The sequence below is a fragment of the Drosophila subpulchrella genome, chromosome 3L (genome assembly GCF_014743375.2).
Source record: "Drosophila subpulchrella strain 33 F10 #4 breed RU33 chromosome 3L, RU_Dsub_v1.1 Primary Assembly, whole genome shotgun sequence".
NCBI classification, from domain to species: Eukaryota; Metazoa; Arthropoda; class Insecta; order Diptera; family Drosophilidae; genus Drosophila; species Drosophila subpulchrella.
This window is the reverse complement of record NC_050612.1, coordinates 10244459-10264206: the sequence shown is the minus strand read 5'-3', so window position 1 is coordinate 10264206 and position 19748 is coordinate 10244459. Positions and strand designations below refer to the sequence as shown.

Below are 19748 nucleotides of genomic sequence, written 5' to 3'. Positions count from 1 at the left end.
CTGGCGGGAACCGAGTTCGTACTGATTGGACGAGCGCGGGTTTTGCGCAGACGAGCCTCGAAAGTCAGAAAGCCAGTCAGCTAGCTGCCGCTTAACCCCCGCCGCTTAACCCTCCACTGCCCGCTCTGCGCCGCTCTCACTCACCTTTCGTATCTTTCGGATACGGCACTCCACTGCTCACCAGGTGTTCCGCTCACCTGGATCTCTCTCGCTCTCCCCGACTCTCGAACAACAATAACCCAGGTGATCTCCAGCTCTCTTATACCACGCTCTCAGGTGGGTTCCACCGCAGCCAGCTGATCTTATTGGAGGTATAAGAGCTGCGATCGATTTTAATTGAATGAGCCGTCTGGGATTCGCCATTTTAGATTTGACCCGCACTAGAGGTGGTTAGGGGTATTAAAAATAAAAACAAATTTGGGAAGGATTGAAACATTTAAGAATTGTATATTGAACAGGAAAGATCTTTAAAACTACTTCAAATTAAATTGGTTAAGCTCATACCAATCTTGGAACACATTGAGTTGAACAAAACTGAGGATAACATTATTAGGCTAATTAATTTAAAAAACGAAATCCTAAACAAATATATTCTTTTAAAATTGTAATTGAAATGAAAAATACATTTTAATAAGTCAACATAATACATTATTATCGAAACTACGTTTGCGTCTTAAAATTAAGTCTACATTTAATCTTTATTTGTATGATCTGTATATTTAAGGGATTGGTTTTAATGAAATCCTAATTCTTAAACCACAATTAGGCCACGTAGTCATTATAAAATACATTTTAAGGACCAAATGCCAGTTTAGAACTCGGTTTAAGTGCTCACTAGCTTAAAATTTCATAGACAGATAAACATTTAACAGCCCAAGGTATAAAATTGGTAGCCTTCAGAAGGGTAATAAATCACAGGACATGCCAAGCATAATCCTCGAAAAATCCTCCCCCGAACCGTGAAAAACGCTTTACTACACCGTTCATTAGCTTTGACACATTTAAGATAGTTCCTAACCAAAATAAAAACCGGCCGAATAACACGCGAATCTTTCAGAGACCCCATGCAGTTTTAGATGGCAAAAAAGCATAATTAAATAGAATTAAAGCATAAATTAAGTCAGCTTATGTGCTTTCTTTGGGGGAAATCAATAAAGCGACAATTAAAAGGTATCTGTATCTACATATTCCAGGTGGCAGGCAGAAGAAGAAAAAGGAGGAGGACTGTCAGTTCGCCGTGTAATTCCCTGAATCATAAAATTACCCCGACGCACGCCACACATAAAAGCCATTTTCATTTTGACTCATCCCCCTGGTTTTTATTTTCCTTTGGCCATTAGGGAGCCACAAGTTTATGTTTTCCGCGGGGCGGAGGGTGGAAAATGGGGGGCCAAAAGTATCTGGAATAACACGCAAACGTGGTTTTCGGAGGGGGTTTTAGAGGTGTGGCCTCTCCGGAAAGCGGCGCAGACTCAAAAGCCAGCCAATCGGCGGTCGACAAAAAGAGCGAGAGATTCAAGATACAAGATACAACGAGTGAGCGGGACGGGGAATTCGGTTAGACAGAGAGAGCGAGACACTTTTGCGTACACGGTGGCAGTAAGTAGAAAACAAAAACAACACCACACGCAGGTGGAAAAACAAAAACATCAATAGACCTCTATATATGAGATACAAAAGTATCTAGCCAGTGTATCTGTGCGAATACACTTGCAGATACATTCATCCATACTCGACGCTATTGATAATTGACTGTTTCCCCCTGTTTTCGCTATTGACTTCGTGCAAATTTGCCATTAATGCCACCGCAGACGTCTCGAGATACAAGCCGAGATACTCGGATACTCAGATACCCAGATACCTGCAGATACATTCGAATTTGTTTGTCTTCGCGCTTTTGTTTGCTCTCGAGCTGCTTGTCTTACGTTTGGCATCCGTGAGATATGCCAAAGACACATTGCCAAGTCCGTACTTGACTCCGTTCGCCGGTTGACAAATGTCAGCCAATTTATAACGCTTTTGGCCTAGAACGAAGCGGTTGAGTGCGAAGATATGCACGCTCTGGGGGATATAAATATCGATATTGTGGTAAAGGAGCTTTGCAATATTTATGGCGTGCTAAATTTATAGATTCTAAAATTATGCAAATGGGGTTGAAATTGCTTGTCCTAATGAAAACTAACTGTTATTTAAATGTATGCCTTATAAAATAATAAAGTACTTCAGGTTAAAAGAAAAGGTCACAAATAAAGCCTATCTTAATTAGAAACATTTTGATAAAATGATAGAGAGGGAATTGATAAATATGTTTTTAAATGAAATACTAAAAGAAAAATGTAATTAAGTTTAGAGCTAATTATTGTTTTAATTTATTTTTTAATTTTTTTATTTTTATAAAATCTTTATACGCAATTTGTAATCACCTATTTATTTATATGACATTTTTTAAGGACTTATATTATTTGATTTTTCAATTTAATTATTCCCATTTTTAATTTTCCTAAGACGCAGTTAACATACGTATGTACCTCTCTTAAAGATATAATATCCATCACAGAACGTTATATATACTTGCATTATTTTTAACCCCTCTTACTCACTCCTTGAAAACCTGTAACGTATGAATTTTGGCGCTTTTATGTCGAGATCTGAACAGTTCACCATAAATATTCAAATTGGAAGCGCACATCCTGGCAGGGTAATTGATTTTCCTCCAGCGATATCTCCTGGATTTATTGATGCCACAGCTCCATCTCTTACCTCACAAAAAGATCGTGGACGAAGGGTAGAACTCGGTGAACTACCTGTTATAACTCCGGATCGGGGATCGGAGGACTCTCCCCCCAAAAATTCACCGCACTCGACCGAGCAGAACTTATCGACCAGCTCGACATGATTAATTACCCACCAAAGACCCTCGAGATCAGTTCGTTTGAATTGTGGCCAAAATATTGTCACGCTTCGGAATCGGAATAAAATGAGAAACACGACCGAGTCGAACCGAGAGTCTCCAAGGAAATGGCTCTGCGCTTGATTGATTCCACTTGGCGGCACTTGCCGATAAAGAAGGACAAGTTCCCAAATGATTTCGATTTATTTGGGCCTTGTATTGTCAACCTCAAGTTGCTTTTCTTCCAGACCCAGAGATTACGCGGCAATTTGTTTTGTGTGCGCATTTTCTGGGAAATATTTTCATAATTTCTTCGGCTTAGCCTTATCTCTCGAATTTATTTGTTTGCATAACGCGAGGGTAATTGAAATCCCAGCCGGGGGAGTAGAAATATGTATCGGAATTGGGGCAGAGGCAGGGCCACCTTGAATTCCATCTAACTCGATGGTTAGATCGGAGATATGTCTTAGATAATCCGAATAATCGGGTCCCCGAAATGGGCATTCTATGCAAATTCAGCCGAGTTGCAAGATGCATCTGCGAAATTTATGCGAATGCTAATCAAGTTAACACCACAGTCGTTGTCGTCTGACAATTTTTAAGTGCGTATCTGTGTCGTGGCAGCGGCGGCAACAATTATTAATGATTTCGCTAAATGTTACAGAAAATAATGACAGCCCAGTGCTGTGCAGCTCCACAAATTACAAATGCACACAAAATGCCTTTTGGATTTGGGATTTTGTATTTCGGTTTTCGCTTTTTGCCTTTCAACACCTCGCAGCCCACATTTCATTCCGCGTTGAATGAATGATTCGACATGTTCCAAGTGGGCGGCCCGCCTGAGGGCGTGTCATTTTCAGTTCGTGGGCGGGGGGCGTGGCATGGGGGGCGGGGGGTTTGACTATGAACAGCAGGCGGCTGATTCTTCCCCAGCTTCATGGGCACTTTTTTGACATTTAGCGCGTGCGCAAACGCAGAAAGAAAGAAAGAAAGAGTCATGATCTAAGTAACTAACGATCTTTGGTACAGGCAGAAAAATATAACTAAACTATAAATATAATTTAAAAATTTGCTTTTTAATTTTCAAGAAGTTTTTTAATAGACAACAATTCTTAGCCATCATTTGGTATTTCCTATAAATTTATTATATATCATTAAACCCATCAAACCAATTTTACAATTATTATTGGGTCCATTATCTGCCACGATCGATAGTCTATTATTATTGTCACTATCGATAATAGAATGTGCTATATCAACGACGATTTTATATCTTTTATAAACCTTTTTAGCAAACAATGCAATATCATTTAACAACAATATCATTTTTAGAACATGTTTATTTTGGTTTGGATAATATAGCCCATTGAATCACAAAGATCTCTTAGATCTGGTAACCATTTGTAGTACTTTTTTCTCCCAGTGACAGGCCTCTATAATATTCCCGTTTTCCTGTCCCACTTCAGGTGTTGGAAAGATGAGCCCCCAGTGCGGTACTCCTCCAACATCATTTCTATGATCGCGTTAATCACCTTTCAAGCCCACTCGAGACGAAATAAAAACGATATGGCACTCGAGATCTGGGAATCTCCGTGGTATGGGGATGGGGGCACCTTACGAACGATATCATTGCTTACTCAGCAGGTTTCGCTTTGGGTCGCATCTATTTTCGGGGGGCTCGAAGCTGCTAATGATGCGACTGCACAATTGAAATGAAATTAATTTTACGCGGCAATTAATTAAATCTTGGCTGTGGGCAGCAGACGCAGAGAAAGCCAAGGCCTCCCACACCAAACTCATCATCTGGCTCTAACTACGGCCAATCATAATTATCAATTGGCCTAACAAGTCTCTCCGCTTTTGGGGTTGTGAAATCTCTTAAAAACCCGCGCTTTGCCTTGGCCAAAAGCCATAAACCACTGATACACCATAAATGCGACGACGCACATAACAATTGCACCGAAATAATATAAATTCGTGTGAAATTAAATCATAAACATAACAATAATCTGGCCAAACCCTGAAACCCACCAGTACAACAGTACGTCAGACATCGCAGACATCGGCCAGACTTCAGACATTATTCGATTCGATATTCGACACTGACACCGAAAGCGAAAACAAACACAAACGCCGAGCAGCCGAAAATTTCCATAGGATTTTCTATCGATTTTTATGGCGAATCGGAAAAGTTTTCCAATGCCGAGAACTTTTCTTCGAATGCGACATGCAAATTATGAAATTTGTTTGGTGAACCCAAATTCCCACTAAATTTCCATATAAGGCTGCGTTTCTCATATATTTGTTTATCTTTTTTGTTGCTTAGCGGTTATAAAAAGCCTTATCTATTCGTTTTCGTTTATAATGCTCTTCATCAAACGATTTTCTGTTGATTTTTATGGGCAATCGGAAAAGTTTAGTTAGCGCCAATTCGCCCTAAACTTGCTTTATGGCTTGATTTTGATGGGGGCTCCAAAAAATGATAAGAGTGGTTTTCTGAAGAAAGGCAGCCACATCTTCCGTCTCAGCCAAGAACACGATTTCACGAATTGTATATTATTTTAATAAAACAGGCCTGGATTTTAGTGCTACCTTATATTCATTTCATACACAACACATTTCTCTTCAGTCTCCTAGTTACAAAATTCCAAAATGAGTCCAAATTCACGGCGTTGCCTTATATTGCTTTTCATCGCGGTATCTTTCCTAGCGCTCCGGCTAGCAGATAACTTTATAAAACATAAGGAGCGTAAGTTTTTTAAGTTATTAATATTAAATATAAAGTATATTCCATTGGTATTCCCTTTTCCAAGCAGCCATTCTGGCATCGTACAGCCAAGAGATCCAGGAGATCCAAGACGACTTGGTTCATCTGGCAGATAGTGTAAGTGGGTTTCTGAGAGGTTTTATGGCTTCACTAATCCCCCCAAAAGTGCACCATAGAGAAACTGATGGTCGACGAATCCGAGGAGTATCTGCAGATCAGTTGCCATGTGGATGATCTGCCAGAGGGCTATGTGCGGAGGCTGAAGCCCGTCGATCATGGCCGGAGTTTCTTCCTGAACCAGCGCATTCCGAAGCCCTTGAAGCGCCAGTGGAATTTCCGAGTGCCCACAGAGGCCGTGAATGGACTCAGTGCGCTGACTTGATTGATTCGACGACTCCACTAGACTGATAAAGAAAATGTCAAAAGCGAGCTTATCACTTTGATTTCTTCTAAGGGGCTGACCACCGGGGATTTCAATTAATCCAGGGGTCAGCACAGAGGGAGCCGCTACCGAATGATCGGCAATGATCCCCGGGCCTTTGTCTTTAATGAGCTTATCCATCATCGCGGTCACAGCTCCCAGCGACTTCAACTCATCTGTCACAGGGCTAATAGGTTTCATTAGTCATCTCCAATCGTCCGGTTTATCAGCTGCTCTTTTCTGGTCATTTCTCAGAGTCTCCCAAATGCCGACCGATGAAAAAAAAGGTATTTTCTGTTTTGGTTTCTGCCTCAGTTTGGCTCTTTACCTTTGCCACCATTTCGTTTGGGGGTTTGCGTGTCGACAGCAATTTTCACCTTAATTATTTTTGGTGGCAGGAGTCGTCGGGTGGACGAGGATGTGTCCAGCACGCGCTAATGTTTAATATCCGCCAGGATAATGGAAAGGGAGGTTCTATGGAGGGTAAGGGAAAAGAGAGCCCCGAAGAAGACACCCAGTCCAAAACCAGACCAGACAGTTATGCAAATTTCCAACTTTATTTGTATACTAAAAGGAGAATAAAACCTCCCCGCCATAATGATGAACCAGGGGAATACCTTGTGACGTCTGACAATAGTTTGTGGAAAATTTTCTATAATTTTTACTTACGCAAATGTAATAAGTCAAGGTGTCAAGCTAATAAATATGAACCATAAATATCTAAAAAATATTCAAATTTTTATTGCAGTTCAATAAATTGGCGCCATTAAAGCACATCGAATTTGTTATATGGCGAAAAAAATAAACAATAAATCGGTATTTGAATATTCATAAAAGCAAGTGCGTAAACTCTATAAATTATTTATATGGAGAAAATGAAACTGTACTTTAAAAACCTTGAAAACTTATTAAAGATACAAAATATGGGTAGGTTTTTTAAAATTTTTTATTTGTGACAATTTTGTAAAGAACCTTGGATATGTTTAATTTAGATTCAAAAAGAACGAAATGAAACGGATAATGTATTCGAGATCATCGCAGTTTATTATCTCTCTGCAGTTCACAACCACAAGCTTATTGAGATCTTTTTCAATTACAATATTTTGAATATTTATTACTTAAATTAAACATTTGTACCAACTGGAGAATACCCTTAGTGGTACCAAAACCTACAACTATCCAAATACTCCCCGAAAGTCAAAGAGCATCTGCAAAACGGAAGCGAAGCGTGTGCTCGTAAATTATTGTGGCCTCACACAGATACAGAAAACACACACAGACACATTCAGGACACCCACAGGATGTCAGCTAGATGTTCCTCTGTGTGTGAGTGTGCCTGTGTTTGTTTGCCCATTTGGGCCATCGTCCTTTCGTGTCCTGGCTGTCTAACATTGTCCGTTCATTGTCTTGCCATGGCCTGTTTTTTGAGAGGTGGAAAGGTGGAGAAATGGAGAAATGGGAAAGTGGGGGCTGCAGGGCTGGGGTTTTCCTTTCTGTTTGCCATTCAATATTGGCGCCATTGTGGCCCCCTCTCCGCGACTCCTTGCAAGTCCTTGCCACGCTTTCCCTCCCCTGTCTGCCATAAAATGTTCAATTAGTTAATGAAAAATTTTCCAATTGGAAAACAACATTCGCGTTCAACTAACGACGTGCAGGGGGCTGTAGGGGGTGTCAGGTTAGAGGAGAGGGGTCCTTCGCCTTTGTAGAATATGCCTTCAGGTCGGAAATTTATGCATGTGATTTATGCACAACAACGATTGCCAATTACAATATCATTTCTCTTCTTGTCTCCTCGGCTTTGTGTTTGCATTTGTTCATTTTGTCTGCCTTTGGGTTCCATTTTTCCTTTTTTACCTGTATCTTTTGCGGCGAGTGTGCGTGTGTGGGGTGCCATTAAGAAATGTGTCAAAACATGTGAGGAATTATATAAGTTAAAATACGACAGCGGGGGTTAGCCAGTAAGAGCAGAAAATAAAAAGGACGAAGAACTGGCCTCAGAATTTGATTGATTTTTACTTTTATTTTATTTAAAAAGTTAGTTATTTAGTTGGTCAAAACAATAAATGATCAAATGTAAAAAAACATTTAAGCAGCGTTGAGTACGTAAGAAAATTACCAAACCATTAGAGTTAAAACAACAAAACTTAGTAATATTTTTGAAAGTAGTAAGTTATTTTAATAGCTACATTATATTGATATTATATTCTTACTGCACTGATTTTTAGAAATTATGCTCTTTTTGCATTTTCAGGATTTGGCTGTTGGTTTGTCCTTTCGGAATCCATCAAATACCTCTTGAATTTTGTCCATTAATGAAATATTATTTCTGACTGTTAATAATCTATACGCCATCGGTATTTCCCATATCAATGGAGCTTATCTTTGGTAAAGAAACTCAAGCTCGCCTCAAATTTGAATTAGAGCAGAACATTGGTCATTGGCACGAACCCTCTCAAGACCCCTCGCAGCCCCTTTGACCCCTCTTTAGCCCCCTTTAACCCTGGGCAACCCCCACCCCTCGAACCATCCAACCATTCAGACATCGCCAGAATCAAAAGTCAACAACTCTCGCTTTGTTTTACTTTCCCAGCAAACAGAAATTAAAGCCAGAGGAAAAGCAAAACGAGTGGCGGACAGGAAAAGCCAACGCATGACACAAATTTCAGGGAAGGAAGGTGGTGGCAGAACAAAAAGCGGACTGCCGTGGAAATGGGGAAAACGCGTCAAGGGAAATGATGGAAATATTGAGAACGCATATGAGAAGAGCAAAAACCCAAATAAAAAAATACAAAAAATAGTCGAGACTTTGGCGCGCGGCACTCGGTAAACAAAGGAAAAACATTCAGCAAACAGAAACGGAAAACAGAAACTCGCTGGTTGACCGAGCATCAATAGAGCGGCTAACTTGCTGGATTTTCACTATGGAAAAGCTGGGGAAAAACAAAGGAAAAGCTCGGCACAAAATGGGGCAGTTTCCTGTGCAGGGCGGCTAATGAAGCCTGAAATCGATTTATGGAGTGGATACAAAGCTAGATTCCCCGGTGATCTTTGATCGATCGATTGAAGGGTGATCGCCACCGAACCACTGAACCACTTGATCCACCCGAACCACCTGCTACACCTGTGCCACCCACCTTTTTCCCGGGGACTCGGTGGATATCCGATCGACAGGCAGCTGTTGCCATCTTGAAATCCCCAAATTTACAGCATTCCTCCTCCTTTTAGTGGCTTTTGCCTTTTCACCGGGAATTTACGATCGCTGCCTTTGTTTACTTCTCTTCATTGGTGCTCTTTTTATTGGCCTCTCCTTCTATATACTTGTCTTAAAACTTACCTCACGCATTCCGAACACTGAGAGAAAATTCTACAGCTCTAAAAAAAATATAATATTTATTCTTGCAATGGACTTTTTGTTTACTATTGTACAGTAAAATATTTGTTATAGTTACAAACCTATCCGCCATGGTAAGTTTTGGCAATAAAAGTTTTTTGTTGAGTATCTTTCAGTAGCAGTAGTTAAACTCACAGCTAGAAAATAAATGTTTTATAGTAGTTTTAAATAGGAAAATAGGAAACAAGCAACAAGAAAATACATACTAATGCCTTTGTAGAAGTAAACTATTTTTTATAATTACATAACTATCCGCATTGGTACATTTAACCAATCACAATTTTTTTCATGTGCTGTCTTATACATATTAAATAAAATGCCTGAAACTTAAAATATCACTTTTGGGTATGTAAAAAATTTAAATAATTCTCATTTTTCATTTTTAAGGGGCTTGAATCAACAAAAAGCGAAAATTAAATCTTGGGACCTATTTGAAATCTTAATATTTTATAATATACTTTTTTGCCTGCCAGTTTTCTTCTCAGTGTACTTGCCCGATGCCGACGCAAAGGAAACAAAAGCGGGGCACAAGCACCACCAATCCACCGAACCACCGCACCACCGAGGCCGAGGTGTCAAGTGTTTTGCGTTATCTTCTGCGGTTGCTGCCTCTTGTTTGTAGGCCAACTCTTCTTCTTGTGGCCAGTTGGGATCCAAGGGGCCAAGACCGCCGACGTGTCTGCTTCTCGAATTGCGTCAAAAATTATCGCCATTAAATGTAGATGAGCGTTTAGTTGTAAAGTTATTGGCCCATAAATAACCCCCGGCTCTGTAGTTATCCGCATCCAGGGATCTTGAAGAATCTCGAAGAGGGGGGTCTGTTTGTTCTCTTCATTCATAAAATGAATGTGATTTATGAACCGATGCGCTTGCGGATCTTTTGATTGCAGGTTCTAATAAGACGATGGTCGCGGCAAATTGAAATTCATTTGCTGATTGAGCAGGAATTTAGTGAAATAAAAAATGGGTGTTTGTGGAAGGGGCGGCGAAAATTGACTACATTTTACTAGGCAAAAATTGATGTGACGGCGAGGCCGAGTGTAATTTTTTAATGAATCGTAAATGTATCTGCTTTTGAATAAAACAGTTACAAGCACTTAGACGTCTACTTTTTTATTGAATGATATCTTGAAGTTCTAAATTATTTGAAATTCGTTTGGAAGGGGGTTTCCCCAACAATATTGCCAGACTGTGTAAAAAATAACGATACCTTCACACCTAGAGGGCCAGCTGGCGCCATCTATTTTTGAAAGGCAGAAGTAATACTAAAGCCGTGAGTTCCTGCCCTGGCCGTAAGGTGGCGCTCCATTAGTTGCCAAGTAATAATACAAGGTGGCGCTAAAAAAGATAAAAAAGTATTCAGCGTTGCCAGAAAAAAAATGAAGAATGAATGGCGCCTTGATTTGAAAATATAAATGTAAATATTGGACATTTGTTCACTAACCTGCGACTAACATTTTCGCCCATAAAAACATTATCTGGTTTTTCTGTATTATTAGCTTCAGATTTTTCCCTCAAGCAATCCTCAACGTGTCGACTTTTAATGGCCCTTAAGCTGCAAGGTATTGCTGGAAAACTGTTGGGCATTCCAATTGATTCAGCGTAAAACATAACGGCTCTGTTGTGACTGCAACTATCTAATAATTATAAATAAAAAAATCATAAAAACACCAAATAAATAGAAAATCATACAAGCCTCGTGAAGTAGCTTACTGGCTGCAACAACATCCACATTTTCGCATCCTGGTTGAGGAGCCAGCCCGAAATTCGGATAAAAGTCCGCAGTTCCTCGAGGTCGTATATCCCCAAACAGAGGATAATCCGTGTGAATAACATCCACAAATTGGGCGGCATTCGAGTGCAAACTGTCATCCGATCGACTCGAGAAAAGCGGAAGAGCCGGATCCAGACCTGTAACTCTGCCCAAAGTTCCATTGAAATGACGTCCAATTCGTCCTGCGATGTGAGCCCCCAAGCTGTGACCTATGACATGGACTCCATCTAGGGATATGCCATGTCGCTGTAGGAATTCCTCCAACAATTTCGCCAGAACTCGAGCCACTTTCTTCACAGCCAAACGCGAGGTTGGATAATCCAAATTGGCCACTGGACCCCAGTCAGCCACTAGAACATTCTCATATCCTTGGGCAGTGTAAGCTAAGGGATTTTGGGGGTTATTATGAATGTGAGAAAATCAACCGTTCAATAGTGAACTTAAACTGAACACTATCACTTTCAGAATTTTAGATTTCATCACCACTTTCGATTGTTTTCAGTAATTCCTCTCCAAAGTCTCACCATTTCTGAGAGGCATAATAGAGTTGTGGGTGCGAGATCCCAGATAACCGTGTACAATCAGCTTGACCGACTCCACCGATTCCAGCTGATCCACATTCTCCAATGGGACATCACTAGACGCTTTTAGATAGTAAATATTGCTCTGATTCAACAAAGAGTCCAGCAGGGCGGCATGTAATCCCAGAAATTGGCAGATGATCGGCACCAGACAAAAGCTGGTCTTGGCCATGTCTAAAGAAAGCAACTTGTACCTATGGAATAACTGGAGTTCCCATCCAAACCCCACCTATTTATACCCCAAAAATGGCATGCGTTCTACTAATCGATCGATTAGTGGAAATCTCCCAGAGATGACGTACTTCCAGGTGGGTACTCGTAACATTACTGTATTAACTAGATATTAAGTAATTTTCCATAAATATTAAACACACACGCACGTAGAGATTTAAAGCTAAAGCTAGGGTTAAAATGCAAGCAAGCGATTGTGGGTAATCCCTGATTTCGGAGATGGCAGTTGGATATAGATGGACGACATCCTATCGCCTGGTGTCATCTGAGAAGTCGGCAACGGGACGTATCATCCAGCGGACCTTCTTCAGGGAATTCTGTCCCGCGAAGGTGTCCCACCACATGCCAGTTTCCAATGCTTGACCTTGGCTTCGGGTGATATACTGACCGAACAAATTGCTGGTTGCGCAATTATTAAACCATCCAGCTCCCTTGTGCTTCAGGGCGCAGTTGCAGTCGAGGCAGTTGTCATTATCTTGATCCACAGTGCTGAACCTGGCCCCAGCATGATAGGACAGGGAATCCCCCGCCGAGGGTTCCACGCTATCCTGGAACTGGCCCAACACACTCAGGGGATACAACTCCCTTTCGCTGCCGATGGCAAAGACGGAGTATTCCGCATACGCCTCGTTGCCCATAAAGTCCACCAACACGATCCGCAGTTCATGCAAAGACGATGCGGTCAGGGCATGCAGTTTGTTTAGGCCAATAAAGAAATCCCCGGCCAGGTTGCCAAAGCCATCTCTATAGTCCAGCCAGCCGCGTTCGAAGCTCACATCATCGGAGGTGCGACTCAAAATAACCGTCCAGTCATCATCACAGGCCACATAGAAGGACTCCGAATCGGGGGAGAGTTGGAGCTTCACGATTCCCTGGTTGCTCAGGAGGTGGTACTTGCAGCTGTGGGGCAAATCCTGGTCAGGTTTAGGACCATCTATTCCGGCTGGTCCGTAGAAGATTGGCGACGGTGATCCATTCGATTTTATATTTTTTCCCTGAAGCAAACGAGTTTGGCGCCTAAAAGATAAACATTATATTATTTTTAATTAACTAATTAATATTATAATATGCAGTAGGATTCCATTTAAGGTTAGATTACATTTTATTATTGGGTTAAATTATTCTTATTCTTGATAAAACAATCCATTTAGACTTTCTAAGTAAATAAAGAACAAAAGGGGAGAAAAGTTGCCTACATTTTTTTTTCGCTCTTCACTTAACAGAGTTCTTTGGAAATTATTTTGTTATATTTACTTATTTCTTTATCTTGAATGTTATGCTATTCTTAGATTAAAAGCGTTCTTGATAACAAACGAAAAAGAAACAATAACCCATAAATTTTGCGTTCATTACTTTAAAAAAATATTGTTACTTACTTGATAACCCTTCCAAGACTGTTTACTTCAATCTGTGTCGATCTGACCTGGAGTGCAGTGGAGGTCAAAAGAGTGGCCAAGGCATCCAGACGATCCGACAGACTCAAATCAGATTCATTAAATACACGACTTCCCGATTCGGGATGCTGATCCTGCGGAACATCGCGAGCAGTCCGAGATAAATCTGTTGAAATATTTTATACTATTAAAAACTATGATTATAACATATAATTTATAAGATATTTAAACAACCAGAGAGACAAAAACACAACATCAACATCTAAATTGATACTAGTTTACCGTTCATCTTTAAGCGATTGATTAGCTTGTGTTTTAGCTCTCTAACAGGCCGGGAACCGAAAACTTTATCGGTTTCACCTTTAAGCTCATCCAAAGTATTCCTCGAAAGCCGCTGAATGTGCTCAAAACTGTCTAATCGCTGCTTGAAGTCCAGTTGCTGGGCCTTCATAGATTCCATTTTCGCTGAGCTGCTTGCCACCAGTTGATCCAATCTGCCAAAATAATATATATTTATATATATACTCAATAAATAAGAAATAATCAGCGAGCTTTGTTTTCTACAAGAATGCCCCAATTAAACGATTCTCTTGGGTCCAGTAGCTGATAAAGCTCTACGAGATTTCTTTTTATATTTTTTTGCTCTGTGCCTTATACAAAGTGAATTTGCCATTTGCAGATTTTTTATTCGCAGACGATCTAACAAAAATTAGCGATTGGAAGCAACAAAGAAAGTGATATATTAACTAAACAATCAGAACGATGAGAAGCAATGTATAAACACTCTGCGGATGCGTGTGAAAATCAGCAGGGAATTTCTGCGAACCCATAACAATATATTTGACCCAAAAAAGATTAGCAGATGGTGCTCAACGATTGCATCATTCCAAGAAACATATTTAAAAGACGGGCTGTTTGAGCATAATTGCACACTGAATTCTTTTGCCAAAAAATAGCAGTGTCACAGAAAAAATTTCCTAAAAGAATTTGCCAGACGCTGTTTTGTTTTACCGGTTTCTGCCGAAAATATTTCTTATGATCTGTCTATGCTAAACCGGTTCCACTCACTTCTGATCGATCACTTCCAGGCGATGGCGCTGGTCCTCGTCCAAGGTCACCAAGATCCCAACGCGATCGTGCAGATTGGTCATCATATCCCGGTAGTCGCATTTCGGAGGACTCGTGGGGCTCGTATAACTCTGGAGATTGGCGAAACAAAACGGGGAGACGAAACATTAAAGGCAAACACGAGGCCAGCGCATTGAACTTGTTCTGGCCAAGCCAAAACGAAACCTGATGGCCCAAAGTCGGGCGACGAGTCACCAAGCTTGAAATTCACATTACAGTAGACGATCGAAAGAGCATCCATCTCATTATGCTAAATGGGTTTTTGCATTTCGAACAAAGGTATCATTTATTTTAAATTTTTCTACCCATTTTTGATGTTTTGTAGGCCACTTCAACAAACACTTGTGCGAAGCTTTCGGACTTGTGTATTTCAAATGCAGTCTATTTTGTCGTTTCTAACATTGGTTATTTATAGCTTTTTTTCTTTCATCATTTTCAGCATTTAATTTTGCTAGTTCTTTAGACTTTTATTTATTACTTGGTTAATAATAAACAAACAAACAAATAATTCTGAATTATGTATAAAATATTATCTTATTGCTGTTTTTCAAATGCATTATATTTTGTCGTTTTAAACATTGGTTATTTATCGCCTTTTTTCTTTCATCTTTTTCCGCATTAATCTTTGGTATTTTGTTTAAATAAATAACAAACATTTCTGAATTAAATTTGAAATTATTTTTGTATTCGTGTTGTGTATTTCAAATGCATTCTACCTTATGGTTTTCATCTTTTGGTTGTTTGTTTTTCTGTTTATAGCTAATTTTTGTATTTTCCAGCTTTAAATATTGATCTATCTCTTGACATTTATTAATCACTTGGTAAATAATAAACAAACATCTCAAAATGAAATTGGTAATTATTTTTTTATTCGTTTTGCATTCGAAATGATCTTGAAATTTCAATCATTAATTTTGATGACCTTTGTTATTTTTTATGTTTTTTCGTATTTGTTTTTTCTTTCGCTTTGAAAACTCTAATGGTAATTAGTCCTTCGATCGTCTGCCATATTTTGTATCACTGTAACGCACTCGGAAGTTGTTGGGCATGCGCGACCGTGTTTGGTTGAGTCGACGGTTATGAGGTGGGGGCGGTGGGCCCTCAGTTAATGCGGGAGCTTCTACCACAGAACCTGAGCCAAAGCCGCAGATCACCGCCATCACCATGACGATGGCCATCGCCACTAATTGGGGCCTCATCATGTCACTTTGTTTACGCTTCGCTCCAAACAAACAAACCACTGAAAATCATACGACAATTTGACACCTATCCTAATTTTCATGCAAGATCTGTGTAAAACTTGAGACCTATACGTCCGATCCGGTTGAAATTCGCGAAGAAACTGAGTGTATTTCAAGATCCATTCGATAATCGCAGCTCTTCGAGTGGAGAAGCTTTTCTGGCTGAAGAGCTTTTTCATGAGATGCTCGAAGAGTGCTCGTTTTTTATAGAGGAATCGCCTTTGTTTATACATCTGTCTCGAAGACTAGGTAAAATCCCCCCGGTGTTTTGGCCTTTTTGGGTTGTCAATCATTCGGGCAACTGCTTAACACGCCGATCATGCCAAAACGATTCGCAACTCGGCTTGTAGAGAACTATAAACACGAGCTGAGAATTATTAATTGACTATGCAAAAACAAATGGGGATGAATTCACCACTAAGAACTACTAGTCTTGAGCTCAACCTTACTCTTTAGTTCTGGTATCATTTTAATGCTAATCAGTTAAGACAAGATTAACTCTTGCATCAGGTATGGTAATATTTCATTATTAAGAATTATAATTACCTCGTTTAGCATCACTTCTATTAAAATTTAATGCTATTAAAGACCAGCACTAAGTACACAACAAACTACTAACTTGAATATGAGCCCTACCTACTATTAGCAACTACATAATTATATTAGTTATTGGCGTTAGGAATTAATTATCAGATTTTACTATATTATATAATATAAATATTGTATGCAAATTAAGTTTGTACAAAAGGTGTTGAAAAGATTTGACAAGAGAAAAAGTTTCTGTTTATTATCGGAGGGTTTTCAAGAACTTCTAGTCGCCATATCTAAAACTTTATGCAATTCTGTAGATTACTTCAAAATGCGTAAAATTTTTTACTGGTAGTAAACCTTCTATTCAGGAGCTTCTCGTCTTAAGTCGTCGATGTTAATTGCTAAATAACTGAATGCAACTGAAGCTGAAGCTACGGATATTCATACCTCACCTTCAAAGTTGCCTACGTAGTTTGCATGCCAATAATATGCAAAACGTATTCATTGAGTATGCCTACCTCAACCGGCCGTCATTTCCATATATTAAACTACATATAATAGGAAAGGGCATATCGTAGTAATCGATGAGTAACCGGCTGTTGGGGAGTAGACTTAAACACTCAAGACACCGGCCTCTGTGATTTTCCCAATACGCTGACATTATATTTATAGAATTATATGCGTTTTTGATTTATACGGATTTTGGCCTTAGCCGTCATCGGGTGGAAATAATGAAAGACTCACGACGAGCAGAATAAATATGGATGCAATTGCATTTTTCAATCGACTTTACAACTTGTTCACGAGCTTACCTTTGATTTTCCGTTGTTCCGCTTATGTCACATGTAATTGTTTAGCTCAATTACAATGGTGATGGGTTTTGTGGATTTCTGAAGGTTTACAGCTGCATTGGACCTCGGAAACCTTTTCAGATGGCCAGCTGCAAATACTTCGTGCCGCGATGAGATGCTCGCCTGCAGATACCAAAAGTCAGGCCCAAGCCGAAGCTCATCCAACTCTACTTGTGGCCAAGATGAAATGCCGTCTTGATGACGCAATCCGCTGGGTGGCAAAAAAGACGATTGAGAGAAAAAGTTTCTTAACATCATGTATATTGTGTTTGCCATTTGCCATTGCCCGAAAAAAAGAGTTGTGTCATTTACATAATTAATGCTTTTGGGTCCCATGGATGCCACCCATTTTCCTCCTCCGTCATCATTTCCTCCGACATGTCATCCTCTTGAATTATTTCAATTGCCTGAATTGGGGATGAGTTCATTTCAAAGCATGCCAACATTTCGAGCAATCAAACATGATATCGCTATATTGTTATTTATGAAAAGAGGACTGCCCATTAATCAATCGAAAAATTCTTGGAATGAAACACACTATTCATTACTTTTCATTGGCCTTGGCCGCTTTTTATTTAATATTAAATTATTGTACAGGTTGAACTTATTCAAATTGTATTTAGTTGCCATCCATTTGTTAAATTATAAACATTCAATATTTTTTCCATTTCAAATACACCCATCTTCTGTCTGTTACTCATTCCGAATATTGTTTTGTTCGTCTTTCGCTACTTAGAAATCAACTACAAATATTTACAAAATTCATCGTTCATCTTATTTTTTGGGGGCTTTTAGGGGCGCTTCACCCACTTTTCGTTTAACTATACAAAAATGCTTACGAGGTAAACATAAAAATTGCATGCTCCATCTAAACTATCGCCTAACTGCATCGAGAGTTCGTAATTTGTGTTAATAGATTTATTTTGTTTTTAACAAAGGTACATTAAATATTTACGACAAATTCAATGCATTAAAAATATTTAAGTTTCATATCGTTCCAGCCCTCCATTAAAGTGTTTTTCTTTTACCTTTCGTACCCCAGGGTTCCGAGGGAGGGATAACCCCGCCGCTTAGCTAATATATATAGAATACGTTCCGCTAAAAACATTCTTAGTTTATTTACTCGTTTCGATTACGTTAGGGATTAGCTTAGTTTTCTCCAATATCTTTTGTTTGCTTTGCTCTTCTCTCGAATGTTGTGCAAAATAATCAATTAGAGTACTTTCATTTTGGAAAATGCCTCGAAAAATCATTTCAGTTTGCATCTGATAAAATTGCATTTAACGGAAACGCAAACGAAAACGAAAACCAGTTCAATCTTCGCTAATTTCGTTCGATTCGATTCGATTTGTTCCATTGGCTCATTGGCTTATAAACTATGGACGTAACCTTCGGGATGGGAAAAGTGCAAAAGTGCGTTGCCATGCTTCGTTACCTTTTGTTTCGCGATCCTATAATTAATTGGGTAAAATTCGCAGAAAACTGAAAATACCTCAGAGAATGTGTAAACATCCTCTTTGCTAAATTTTGAGTGCGTGCAAAATTTTGTTTCGGTTTAGTGTACTTTTTATCTTGGCTAACAAATAATTCTAAACAATTTCGCTGGTTCAGCTTCTACGGTTTGCCTCTCTAAAGTGCCTAATTCTTTATCTTTATTAAGTTTTTGTTTACTTTTTGTTGTGTTTACCTTGAAGCAGTGTGTATTTTAGTGTGTGTGTTTTTCTTTTTTGCATACTTTTTTCATAAATCACAGAAAAAGTTTATTCATTTGAAATATTTGGTTTTGGTTTTGCCTTTGTTTAAATTTGACCTTTACCCTTTGCTACAAAATATAATCTGGTTGTAGAACGCTATTAAAACGTGGCCCTAATCGAGTTATTTCGAGTATCAACTAACTTTACGGGCTTGATATCTCCTTAGAATCGTGTCTTAATCAGAGAATCATAGCAATTTGATTGCCTACAACTCAAATTGGCTCGTCGCTCTCATAGATTTATACGATATTCATAATATATTTTGTTCTACGCTTTAGTTTGCTCTACTCAAATCGTTTTTGATTCATTTACTTGTTTCAAAACCATGTCAAGTGTCTTTGATTTCAATTTGCACATTTGTTAGCTCTCATTTGAACTTCTCTTGAATGTTTGTGGAACCCGGAGATGGCGGGCGTCCTCTCGTTTTGGCCAAATACGTTACGTTTCTTAGATTATGGAAATGGATTGGGCTTGGTTTCGATTCTTCTCGCTACGAACTCTATGTAAAATACTTGGTTAGGTTACTTTAGTGTTTAGTTGATGGCTATTTTATCTCGAATTTACTTTGGTTGATTGCTAAAAATTTGATTCTACTATTTTGCGTTCTTTGCTAGTTTAATTGTTTATCTATTCGCTTAAGTTTGCATCGAAAATGTTATGATTTATGATCCATCAGCCTTCCTCCTGACCTTTTTTTCTTTTGACTAAATGTTTCTAGGAATTCAATCGTCATCCACGCGGCAGCAAATCACTGTGAAAATAACTGAAAACTTAAATAATAAACATAGGAAACA

The 19748-nt window shown here is 39.2% G+C and overlaps 3 protein-coding genes across 7 annotated transcripts; 1 reads left to right on the top strand and 2 right to left on the bottom strand.

Moving 5' to 3' along the window:
• Nucleotides 1-5473: 5473 nt before the first annotated feature.
• On the top strand, nt 5474-6097 carry LOC119554316. Of its 2 annotated transcripts, none has more exons than XM_037865177.1 (3): nt 5474-5639; nt 5704-5774; nt 5824-6097. In XM_037865177.1, exons 1-3 carry the CDS (start codon nt 5543-5545, stop codon nt 6037-6039), a joined length of 384 nt encoding a protein of 127 aa, XP_037721105.1. In that variant the 5' UTR covers nt 5474-5542; the 3' UTR covers nt 6040-6097. The 2 variants fall into 2 exon arrangements, with proteins under 2 accessions (XP_037721105.1, XP_037721106.1); XM_037865178.1 differs by having other exon boundaries at nt 5478-5639; nt 5707-5774; nt 5824-6091.
• Nucleotides 6098-10566: 4469 nt separating this feature from the next.
• On the bottom strand, nt 10567-12016 carry LOC119553355 (lipase member H). 3 transcript variants are annotated; one of them, XR_005219763.1, is made up of 4 exons: nt 11768-12016; nt 11166-11626; nt 10914-11106; nt 10567-10807 (listed from the first exon to the last, which is right to left on the bottom strand). XR_005219763.1 is itself a non-coding variant. In XM_037863697.1 (4 exons), the coding sequence occupies exons 1-4, from the start codon at nt 11994-11996 to the stop codon at nt 10735-10737; spliced, it is 960 nt and encodes a 319-aa protein (XP_037719625.1). In that variant the 5' UTR covers nt 11997-12016; the 3' UTR covers nt 10567-10734. The 3 variants fall into 3 exon arrangements, 2 of the variants coding, with proteins under 2 accessions (XP_037719625.1, XP_037719626.1); XM_037863697.1 differs by having other exon boundaries at nt 11162-11626; XM_037863698.1 differs by having other exon boundaries at nt 11183-11626.
• Nucleotides 12017-12137: 121 nt separating this feature from the next.
• Nucleotides 12138-15923, bottom strand: LOC119555057 (fibrinogen C domain-containing protein 1). 2 transcript variants are annotated; one of them, XM_037866256.1, is made up of 5 exons: nt 15609-15923; nt 14518-14648; nt 13732-13943; nt 13432-13615; nt 12138-13072 (listed from the first exon to the last, which is right to left on the bottom strand). In XM_037866256.1, exons 1-5 carry the CDS (start codon nt 15777-15779, stop codon nt 12304-12306), a joined length of 1467 nt encoding a protein of 488 aa, XP_037722184.1. In that variant the 5' UTR covers nt 15780-15923; the 3' UTR covers nt 12138-12303. The 2 variants fall into 2 exon arrangements, with proteins under 2 accessions (XP_037722184.1, XP_037722185.1); XM_037866257.1 differs by having other exon boundaries at nt 13810-13943; nt 15609-15921.
• Nucleotides 15924-19748: the final 3825 nt, after the last annotated feature.